Source organism: Mustela nigripes, chromosome 3 (genome assembly GCF_022355385.1).
Source record: "Mustela nigripes isolate SB6536 chromosome 3, MUSNIG.SB6536, whole genome shotgun sequence".
Taxonomy (NCBI): Eukaryota; Metazoa; Chordata; class Mammalia; order Carnivora; family Mustelidae; genus Mustela; species Mustela nigripes.
This window is the reverse complement of record NC_081559.1, coordinates 175,683,258-175,694,956: the sequence shown is the minus strand read 5'-3', so window position 1 is coordinate 175,694,956 and position 11,699 is coordinate 175,683,258. Positions and strand designations below refer to the sequence as shown.

The following is an 11,699-nucleotide window of genomic DNA, read 5'->3' as shown; positions in this document are numbered from 1 at the left end:
GGCAGAAGTTTATTCCTTCCACTATGACAAAGAAGGAGACACACCAAAGAGATCCACTTGACTGCACTCAAAAAAGAACTGGTAAGAACCTTGGAAATATTACCAAATTTATACAAAGAGAAATATGAGAAGACAACGTAAACAGACCATGGTCGTATATGGGATGTAGGAAATATGCCTGGACAATAATTAACTATAAATCTGGAAGAGCAGAAAATACTGTGTGTGTGTGAATGTATGTATGTACACGTGTGTATTTATATATTTATATATATATATATTTTTTTTTTTAATATGAAAAGCATCTTTTCCTAATGAAAGATTTTTTGGGGTTTTGTTTTATTTATTTTAGTGAAAGCAAGAAATGCCCACCACTCTGGCAATATATGACTAGTTTGCCTAAACTTATCAGCCGTTAGTAACTCATGGATGTATAACTGTATCTCCTCCGATAAACCAATGAACAACTCAGGATCACTTCTTCATTTGCTCTATGGCTGTTTCTAGGCTGTTCTTAGGACTCTAATCTACAGGCAATGTGCTCTGTAGATGTGCTCAATGTGCTCAGATTTGCCCCTAGTGAATGCTGCATTTTCATCCCACTTACAAGTGAGGCATGAGGTCTTCAGTTTAAATCAAACAAACCTGGCCACCTTTTGGAACTTCCGTACTTGAAATCTTGCCATTATATTTGGAAAATCACCCATTCATCTTTTTTTTAATAGTTGGCTTCTAACCCACTGCTCAAAGAGTGCATTTTTCTTCAATGTCAAATACTCTGACATTGGCTTGGGTCATTTTGAATCTGTTCACCGTGTTAGATGACTCCAAACAAACAAGAAAACTTTGTACGGAAGAAAAACTATGTGTTAAAATTGGTTTTCTGTTCAATTCCAATAATTTACTTGTTTATAATTATCTTTCTATTACACTGGCCATTTGTCTTGAGGTGAGAGACACTGAGCCTCATTAGCCATCACAGCAAGCAAAGGGGACATAGAACTATCGATCCACTCGCAAAGCACCTGGGGAGCGTGGGGGTGTTATAATTATGGGTTGATGAATTAAAAAGCTTTCACTGGGGCGCCTGGGTGGCTCAATGGATTAAGCCGCTGCCTTCGGCTCAGGTCATGATCTCAGGGTCCTGGGATCGAGGCTCGCATCGGGCTCTCTGCTCAGCAGGGAGCCTGCTTCCCTCTCTCTCTCTCTGCCTGCCTCTCTGCCTACTTGTGATTTCTCTCTGTCAAATAAATAAATAAATAATCTTTAAAAAAAAAAAAAAAGCTTTCACTGTAGTTTTCAAAGCATGTCAAAATTATCTAAACAAAATAGTTTGTGTGGTTGTCTTTTTTTTTTTTTTTTGAGATTTGCTCTGATGTCCTAACCTTGAAGATTTATCCCTAAAACTAAATTTCTGATTATACTGTAATTCTCTTTTTTAAAAAATAAATAAAAATAGTCTGTGCCTTAGAAGCTCTGAAATCCCACAAAAGGAAGGTGACTAGGTTACCAGAATAGAATGTTGAATTTCCTATGACAATTGCAAGGGCCTGAGTCCCGCCGTGTAACCAACAGAAAGGTTCACAATAATTAAAGTAATTAAGTCATTGGAATAGCACTATCTGTGAACAAATGGGGGGAAAAGCGAGTAATCCTGGCAGAGCCAAAACACCTTCCCTTGGAACATAGATAAGCTCAGCCCTCTGGGCAACGGACACCAACCCCATTTCGAAAATGGCGAAAACAGCAATTTCACCCTTACTTGGTCTTGCTGTGAGGTGTCTCTTTGAATGAATGCATTTTCCCACCAATACTGATTTCTTTTTGCTGGAGGTTATGGGGGCTAAGATAAAACAATAGTGACAGTATTTTCTCACTAGGAAGTAATATGTCACTAGGGCGGATGAAAATTAGTCCTGATTATCCTTCTGATTAGTTGAGGCTATCTCAACTTGTACTTAACTACATCCTACACTATTATTTTAGACAAAGTTATCAGTAATTGGATAACCTTTATCTATTAATTATATTTTTCTTTATTCTATATTCTATATTATATTTCAAATAGAATTTTCTTTATATGTCTATGACTACATATACCTATATAAATATGTTTATCATATTTATGTCCTATGTAATCTTCCCACCTGCTGATTCAATCTAAAAAGAAATGACTCAGGGGGTGCCTGGGTGGCTCAGTGGGCTAAAGCCTCGGCCTTCAGCTCAGGTCATCATCAGGTCATGATCCCGGGTTCCTGGGTTCGAGCCTCGCATCGGGCTCTCTGCTCAGCAGGGAGCCTGCTTCTTTTCCTCTCTCCTCTCTCTCTGCCTGCCTCTCTGCCTACTTGTGATCTCTGTCTATCAAATAAATAAATAAATAAAAATATTTTAAAAAATAAAATAAAATAAATAAATGACTTGGGGCTCAGAGACTTTAGTTTTTTTCATAGGTTCAATTTTGCATGAATTTTTTTTTAACCTCAACAAAAAGGACATCTCTCATTATACTAGTGTTCCTAATTTAGTATCAGTTACAGAAATAAGAAACTGAACATGTTAGGAAAATGCAGAGATCCATTCATGTCAGAAAAATCCCAGGAAAGCATTAAAGCTGGCTCATTTTTTCCTGTTTTTTAACTTTATTGAAGAATAATTGAGACACCAAATGCACACAATTCATGCACACATCCAGATGAGTTTGGACGTTATGCATGTATCCATAATTCTCACTTCCAAGCTTCCCAGCACTAGCCAGCAACCTTTGGGATCCAGAGATGAGGACAAATGTGCCATGTTTGTACTTCCCGAGGTTTTTCTGAACCAGATTCTAACATTTTTGTCATATTCGTATTTCAGGGAAGTTGTCTAAGTGATTCTTTATATAAAATATTTGAAACTTTCTGAATTTCTTTTTTGTATCACTATCTAAATTTTTCATCTTAAATTGTATTTTTGTGCCTATTAATAACTTAACAAATATTAGGGATTTTGATATGAGATCAGACAAAAATCCTTGCCCTCCCATAGATGACCGTCCCATCTAAAATCAACCTTCTACCTCTTTCTTGACATTTCTTTTCCTCCAGCACCAGCATAGCAAACAATAACCAACTAACAGCATCCTTCAAGACTAAAATTTATTTCTAAGGAAGTCAAATTTCTTAGGAAAAAGAAAAAAGAAAAACAATTTGCTAAACACGGTTTTAAATTCTTTGCAGATGTCTTTATTTAAGCATGGCTAAACTTATCAAGTATTTTATACATAGGGAAACAGTCTCAGAGAATTTGCATGACATACCCAAGGTCACAGTGTACGAGAGAGATTTAGGATTTTGACCTGTTCTGTGTTAACTCCAAAGACCTTACTCTTTCCCGTAACTTTCCCCTTCTCCAAAGACAGTGGCAAGAAGCAGGGTGGTGGGTAGACGTTAGAATGGAGGGAATAACTTATTCAAAGAGGAAGAAATGAGGATTTTATTATCTTGTTCCTAAAATAGAGGTGATTGGTAGGAATCACAGTGAGACGGAAGAGTTGAGGTTAGCCTGTGGTGCAGGACCCCACCTAGCCTTCAGGATTGTCCTCTAAAGCACGGTCCTTGATTTTTTTTGCTCAACACTCATTTCTCCCACATTTGGTAAGGACCCAGCTCTGTGAGAGTCACCAGTATAGCACCGTGAACAAGAGGGCACTTCAGAAGAACCAAACCATTAACAAGTAACAAACAAAAATAGACACAGAAACTAACAAACAAAAATAGAAACAAAACAGTTGAGCGATCTAGGTTCCTCTGTGAAGTTGACATTCGGTTTGAGATAAAACAATTAGACGAAAACAACAGATGCAAAGACCCTAATGCAGGAAAGAGCTTGATCTGGAAGGAATGGAACAGCAGGCTGCTACCGTCGCCTTGGGAGCCCCTGGGCAGGGTGACAGGAGACGGTGCCGGAGTGGTAGATGAGGGCTGGCATAAGCAGGGTCTTTCCGCCAAGATGAGAGCGTCATTCCTCTCCTTATGTTCCACTTTCTTCCTCCTGTTACCAGCCAAGCACAAAGCTTTTTGTTTGGGGCAATGCCCCATGCCCCCCCCCCCCCGCCCCCCATCAGGAGACACGCTGTACTTTCATTCAGGCACCTTCTGCAGAGCAGAACCCACAGTTCACCACTAGGAGGGCTGCTGGGGGAGTGTCTCACAGGTGCATGGGTTTTGCAAATGATGACACACTTCAGGGCACCTTCTCTTCCACAGCCACCACAAGCAGAGTATTAGTGGAGTCCAGCAAAGGCCTCTGGGCCGTGGCTTCCATGTGGTATCTGGGCCCAAATCAAAATGCTACTTCCTCACTAGCTGTGGGACCTCAGACCAGTCACCTCATCTTTTTAACTTCGGGTTTCCTTGTCTTAAAAAAAGAACACCTATCTTGCTGCATTCATTGTGTGAAAATTAAGCATGGTAGCAGGTCTAGATTGCCCAGCAGAGGGCCTGGCAAGGTGGTAAGAGCCCAGGACGTGCCTATAAATGACACCCCCCCACACACACCTCCATCCTGCTGGTAGGGAACCTGCGAATCAGAGAGAGACAGCAGCTTGTCTAAGATCACACATTTAGAAGAGGCTGAACTCCACAATTTTGGATATTTCATCTAAGCGCTTTTTCCCCCTCTACTGCAGTGAATCAGTGCAAAGTGAAAGGAAGTGAATAAACGTGTTTCTGCCCTACGGGAGAGGGTATCATGTACAGTGAGAGGAAGGTCAATTTCTGAGAGTGTGGGATTAGTTTGGGCATTGATCTAAAAACTCCTACACAAAAATTTCTTAAGGGCATACTTGCTTTCCATTAAGCATTTCTCTTTGCTGTTTCTGCTGAGCCGAAGCAGGAAGAAAAAATACATCCTGCCCATGCTTTCTTAAAAGGAAAAAAACAAATGGAAGTTTGTTGAAATTGTGTGGGTGCTTTTGACTTATCTTTATCCATCACCCTAAAATGTGCCCATGTGGAAGATAAATAGTGTTATTATATCGAATGCTTAGTACTAAGTTCCAAAAATGCTGACAAGTCACTAATCCCAGTAAAATATATGGAAGTTAATAATAACTGAAGCGCACAGAAGTCAGCTAGGAGATGCAATCAACAAGATTCACTGAGCGAACACTTTGTTCTTCTGGTGGAGACACCGTTCTCTCTCCTGGTGCCCTCTGTGCCTGCCTTCGGCCTTGCCTCCCGACCTCCTCAAGTGTAACTCCATACTGTGAACAAGTGTGCTGTAACCCTGAGAAGGCAAGAAATGTTCTCAGTGCTTCATGCCAGGGGACATTCTGAAAGCTCAGAAGCTGCCGACAGCCTTGTGCTGTCTCTGGAACCTTAAACTCCGGGACATTCGCCACCGTTTCTTCTCCCAAGAAGAGTATCGATCTGGCATTCAGCATTGTAACATCTTCCCCTGAGGTGGGATTACTTTCCAAGGCCACCAGAAGTTTAGGCAGGTACCAGTTGCTATGAAAGCCTTATTACTCAGACTTCAAGAGCCTTGGTTCACGTGAAAAGGCAGCTTGATTTTCTGCCCTAGAGAGATTGGGTCAACAGCCCTGAATCAAAGAAAAGTATGGGCCACGAGAATGCGTAGTGGAATGGAAGCAGGTCTGTGCGTTTCTGCTGCCCATTCCCTCTGGCTGTCTGGAGAGAGAATAGTGATGTCACTGGCCCTAACTCACCAATCAATTCATTCACTCACTTGAAATATATTTTATTATATGATTAATTGCAATAGGATATGATCTCCGTAATATGTATCCTGAGGAACGCTAGTCATCCAAGAACTTCATTGAGAAATCTATTTTTGTGATTTTAGAAATATATTTGGAAATGCTGACTACTCTCGTCTCTTCCAAAAGACTTGCAAATACATAAAAATTCTGAGAGGTTCTGCAGTCAAATAAATACAGACCAGTCTTGTTTATTCCAGCATTTCTCAGACTTACTGACTGATGAGCCCTCTCCCCCTTTGCAACTGAACCTATTAACAATTCATGGAACTAACATCCCAGGGAGCAAACGTTAGTAAAGCCTGCACACAACTCTTTATCTGGTTAGCCCAAATTATTATTTTTTGAAGTAGACTCTGAGCCCAATGGAGGCTTGAACCCCTGACCCAAAGTCGAAGAATCACTTGCTTTACTGACTGAGACAGCCAGGTGCCCCCTAAATTATTTTCTAAACTTCCTAAATTTCATATTAAGTCAAATCACTTTCCTGCCTAAGCTAAGTACCAAAGAATGAATACCTAACTTCTTTAGGCTTTGGGGAGGAAGATTGAAATTCTGTGTTCCCTTGACTGAGTTTAAGAGCAGTGAATGGCAAGGGTTTGCTGGGGTGTGGGGGGGGGGGTACCATAGTGGGTGTGGAGTCTTGCTCCCTACCTCTGTGGGGTGCCAGAACAAGCCATTCTACAAGAGGAGTCTCTTGTGTGGGCTCTCAGCAAAATGTGCAAGGCTGTCAGCATATGCTTACTCCATGCATTTGGGGCAATGAAATTGCACACACACCCATGGGTCCTTCCCTTGGAGAGGTCATGGGCTGCCATGGGGATAATGCATGCACCGTGAAGATTATGTCACATGATGGCAAACGTGATTGCCATAAGGAAAGTGCAGGTTAAGAGCAATGAATGATCTGAGGAGGAAATTATATCTCACTTGGATAAGAAAGAGATCATGGAAAACTTGCTATTAAAAAATAACCTTGAAGGGACGCCTGGGTGGCTCAGTTGGTTAAGCGGCTGCCTTCGGCTCAGGTCATGATCCCAGCGTCCTGGGATCGAGTCCCACATCGGGCTCCTTGCTCCGCAGGGAGCCTGCTTCTCCCTCTGCCACTCTGTCTGCCTGTGCGCTCCTCTCTCTCTCACAAATAAAATAAAATCTTTAAAAAAAAAAATAACCTTGAAGACAAGACCGTGGTAGGTAAACATATTTCAAAGTCAGAAAGCTTTTGATTTATAGGAGATCCAAGAATTAGCTAAAAACGCCAAAAGAAAAAAATCAAATCTATCAGAATTTAAAATGTGTAAAAATACTATCTCAAAATTTAAAAAGGAAAGACATTTTAAAAATTAAATTTAAAAACGTCTTTTGTCTTTGCAGACTATGAAGGGAAAAGGCAGGATGTACAGGTCCTTCTCTTCAAAAAGTTAAGCAGTCTTTTTGAATGAACAGTATCTACCCAAAGCAGAGCAACTGGTTATTTTTAAAACATGAGTACAGGGCGTCTAACCATGTGTAAAGACTTTGTGCATGTGTTATTAGATAATTGCAAATTTTACTCATAGTTGTACTTTTACCTGATGCCAAGTGTGGATGGAAAATGAAAGACGAACATTTTTGAAATATACCAGCAGTTGGACCAGACTGGCAGTCCTATTACAAGGAAAAACCCAAAGTCACCTGGAAGCACTTTGTGAATTTTTCAAGTTAGCTGGAAAGATAATGTTTCTGTTTTCTGTGAGAATAAAGGAAACCAGCTCCTTCTGTTAACCCTACAATCCAGCAGGGCTCTCTCGTTTATAGGAGGGACATTCAATGCTCTTCGTTCCAACATTCTTCCCTCCACCCCCGCCCCGTTCTGATGTTTGAATCCCACATTTAACATTCCTTGGGCTAAAGCGGATTGGCCGTTGCCTTTTTATCATCTTGTGCCCGGTCTGTGCCTCTTCTCATCTGCCTGCCTCTGTGAGTACTTGAGATCTTAGCCTTCTGAGTAAGACCGGAAATCTTCTGGACGTCCTTTGAAGACCTGTACTAGACCCACCTCTGGGACCTCAGCTCCTTTATTCACCCTGCAGTCATTTCACAGGCATTAGCATTTTTTCCATCTATCCAACATAGAGCATTTGTATATAAAGCAATTTGATATTAAAAGAATTTTTTGGATTTCAACTATGTCCAGGTATTGTGCTGATTATTGGGGAAAGAAAATGGAGAAAAATGGGTCCTGTTTTCTGGGGCCTTAGAGTCTTTATGGTCATTGTTGTTAATTGTCTAAAATAAGGGTTTGAAAACTTTTTCTTAAAGGACTGGAAAAGAAATATTTTAAAACAAAACCAGTGCTAATATGTAGGTGCTTATGTGACTGTTTAAAGCTTAACCATGTTAAAATGTAAAAACGATACTTAACCGGTAAGCCATAAAATAGATAAACAAAATACAAGCGGGTTTCTAGATTTGGCCCAAGGGCCACGATTCATGAACCTGTGGTGTAGACCCTGCTGTCCAGGACAGTGGCTGCTAGCCACTGTGGCTGCCGAGTACTTGAAAAGCAATGAGTCCAAACTGAGATGGGCTAGAAGTGTCAAACAGACCAAGGATTTTCAAAACTTGGTATGAAAAACAGGAATATAAAGTATCTCAGTATTTTTTCATATTATTAATTATGCGTTGCAAAATGGCTAAAATACATAATTAAAACTAATTTCATCTAATTCTTTTAAATTTTTAAAAATATGGCTACCAGGGCACCCGGGTGGCTCAGTGGGTTAAAGCCTCTGCCTTTGGCTCAGGTCTTGGTCTCAGGGTCCTGGGATTGAGCCCTGCATCGGGCTCTCTGCTTGCAGGGTGGAGCAGGGGGGCTGCTTCCCCCTCTCTCTCTCTCTGCCTGCCTCTCTGCCTACTTGTGATCTTTGCCTGTCAAACAAATAAATAAAATCTTAAAAAATTCTTTTAAATAAAAAAAATAAAATATGGCTATCAGAAACCTTATAATTGTGTAACTGGCTCACATTTTATCTCTATTGGGCAGTGCTGGTCTAGATAACTTCTCTGATGGGTGGGAAGCCATAGTCCAAAATGGATTCATTAAAAAAAAAAAAAAAAGACAAAACACCTCCTCTTTTCTGTGGGCCTTCACCCAACCAAGAATCGTCTTAGCAAAGTCTTCCCTGGGGAAGCCATCAGGTTTAGATTTCTCTCTGTTACTCAGTCACTCATGTGTCATGTTGCTTTATTTTCTCCACAAGTATTCCTGAAATGTTCATATTTGTCTATTTCCTTACTCCCTCTCAGCCTCCCTGAACTCGATGTCAGTTCCACTGTAGGAGAACCTTGTCCCGTCCTCTTCACTGTAGTCTCAGTTCAAGTTGGCACCAACTGATGCCTTGCTTCCCTGGGGTCTAAAACCATGGCAGGCACAGAATAGTTGTTTAGTAAATATTTTTATTAAATGAAAGAACCATGAACATGAAAAATAAGAAAGGAAATCCTTTGAGGAAACAAAAATTAAGTGGAGGGATGAGGAAAGCTTTCATGCTAGATTTTTTTTATTCAACTATAATGAACACACGGTATTACATTAGTTTCAGGTGTACAGTATAGTGATTCAGCAATTCTGTACATTCCTCAGTGCTCATCATGATAAGTGCAGTCTTAATCCCCCTCACCTATTACACCCATGCCCCCCATCTCCCCTCGGGTAACCATCAGTTTGTTGTCTGTGATTAAGAGTCTGGTTTTTTTCTTTTGCCTCCTTTTTTCTTTGTTCTTTTGTTTTTTTCTTAAATTCCACCTATGAGGGAAATTATATATGGTATTTGTCTTTCTCTTCTCTCACTTCACATTATACTCTCTAGATACACTCCTGTTGTTGCAAAGGGCAAGATCTCGTTCTTTCTTTGTTTTGTTTTGTTTTTTAAGATTTTTATTTATTTGATGGAGAGAGAGAGGTCACAAGTAGGCAGAGAGTCAGGTAGAGAAAGAGAGAGGGAAGCAGGCTCCCTGCTGAGCTGCGGGGCTTGATCCCAGGACCCTGAGATCATGACCCAGGCCCAGAGGCTTAACCCACTGAGCCACCCAGGTGCCCCGAGATCTTGTTCTTTCTTTCTTTTTTTAAATTTTATTTATTTATCTGACAGAGACAGAGATCACAAGTAGGCAGAGAGGCAGGCAGAGAGAGAGGAGGAAGCAGGCCCCCCGCTGAGCAGAGAGCCCGATGCGGGGCTCGATCCCAGGACCCCGGGATCATGACCTGAGCCGAAGGCAGAGGCTTTAACCCACTGAGCCACCCAGGCGTCCCACCAGAAAGCACTTCTAAGTGCTTTTTGTGTATTAACTAATTTAATCTCTAAACAACCCTGTAAGAGAGATATTATTACTACCTTCATTTTACCACAGCTAAAGACTACAGTAAATAACTTAATAAAACTGAATGTTTGAGACATCGAAAGTGAAGTTTCTTATCCTTGTTCTCTCAGTTTATTTGTATCACAGCCAGAGTATAAACCCAGGCACTCTGATTCTCTCTACCATATGACCGTACATTCGACCTTACTGTTTTCCCCTGATTTTATTAGTTATCCTATCACGAACATGCTTGAAGAGTATGACCTAGCATAGATTAGAAACATGTTCTTAAAATCTGTTTGGGGCCGCCGCCGCCGCCGCAGCCGCCCGAGAGGAGCTGGGGGAGGACGGTGACCCGCGAGGCTCGTCGCAGACAACGCGGCGGCGATGTCCGCGAGCCAGGCGAGTGTCTCGGCGGCGGCAGCGGCGGGGCCTCGCACGCGGCAGGGCGGCCTGGGCTTCGGCCTCCCTCCGGTTCCCGGGAAGCGAACTGGCGGCCAGCGCGGGAGCAGCAGCAGTAGCAGAGGCGGAGGCCCCGGCGCGTCTGCGGCCGCCCCTGCAGCCTGAGCCCGGGGAGGCCAGGCGGCCCGGGGGGCTGGAGGGGGGTCCGCTGCCCAAGAATGGGAATTCTCTCCACCAGGATAGGGAGACTCTTCAATCACCAGGAGCACAAATTTATCATTGTTGGGCTGGATGAGGCAGGGAAGACTACCATCCTTTACCAATTTTCTATGAATGAAGTTGTACATACATCACCCACAATAGGAAGTAACGTAGAAGAAATAGTGATTAATAATACACGTTTTCTAATGTGGGATATTGGTGGCCAAGGATCTCTTCGGTCTTCTTGGAACACGTACTATACTAACACAGAGTTTGTAATAGTTGTTGTGGACAGTACCGACAGAGAAAGGATTTCTGTAACTAGAGAAGAACTCTATAAAATGTTAGCCCATGAGGACCTACAGAAAGCTGGATTGCTGATTTTTGCTAATAAACAAGATGTTAAAGAATGCATGACTGTAGCAGAAATCTCCCAGTTTTTGAAACTAACTTCTATTAAAGATCACCAGTGGCATATCCAGGCATGCTGTGCTCTTACTGGCGAGGGATTATGCCAAGGACTTGAATGGATGATGTCACGACTTAAGATTAGATGATCTCTACTGACCTCTCCTCATAGACTTTGTATAAACGAAGTGCTGGACTTTACCTGAAAGCTGCAAAAATTAATGGTTTAGATATATTTATAATAAACTGATTTAAACTTTTTCTATCAGAAGAAAAATTAAGACCACTTATTTGAAAACAAAGATGAAGTCTCACTTTCCAACCTGCTTTCTCATTAGTTCCTTCCAAAGCAAGGTCTTTAAAGCTGTGATTGCCATTTTTCTCATAATGAATCCTCTCAGGACATTGTGTAGCCTGTGGTAAGTACAAAGGGAGAAGAAGACATTTTTCACTTTAAGAGCTTTATTATCAGTATAACCCTCCCTCGTTGAATGTGTATTCTCTTCGTGTTCCATTAAGTCAAAATACAAATCAACACAGATACTCAGTTTCCAATACTTGAAAATGTAATGTTGATTATGAGAAG

The 11,699-nt window shown here is 41.5% G+C and overlaps 1 protein-coding gene across 1 annotated transcript; it reads left to right on the top strand.

The window, feature by feature from the left end:
- Nucleotides 1–10,679: 10,679 nt before the first annotated feature.
- Nucleotides 10,680–11,378, top strand: LOC132013252 (ADP-ribosylation factor-like protein 5A). Its single transcript, XM_059392951.1, has one exon. The coding sequence runs from the start codon at nt 10,723–10,725 to the stop codon at nt 11,260–11,262; it is 540 nt and encodes a 179-aa protein (XP_059248934.1). The 5' UTR covers nt 10,680–10,722; the 3' UTR covers nt 11,263–11,378.
- Nucleotides 11,379–11,699: the final 321 nt, after the last annotated feature.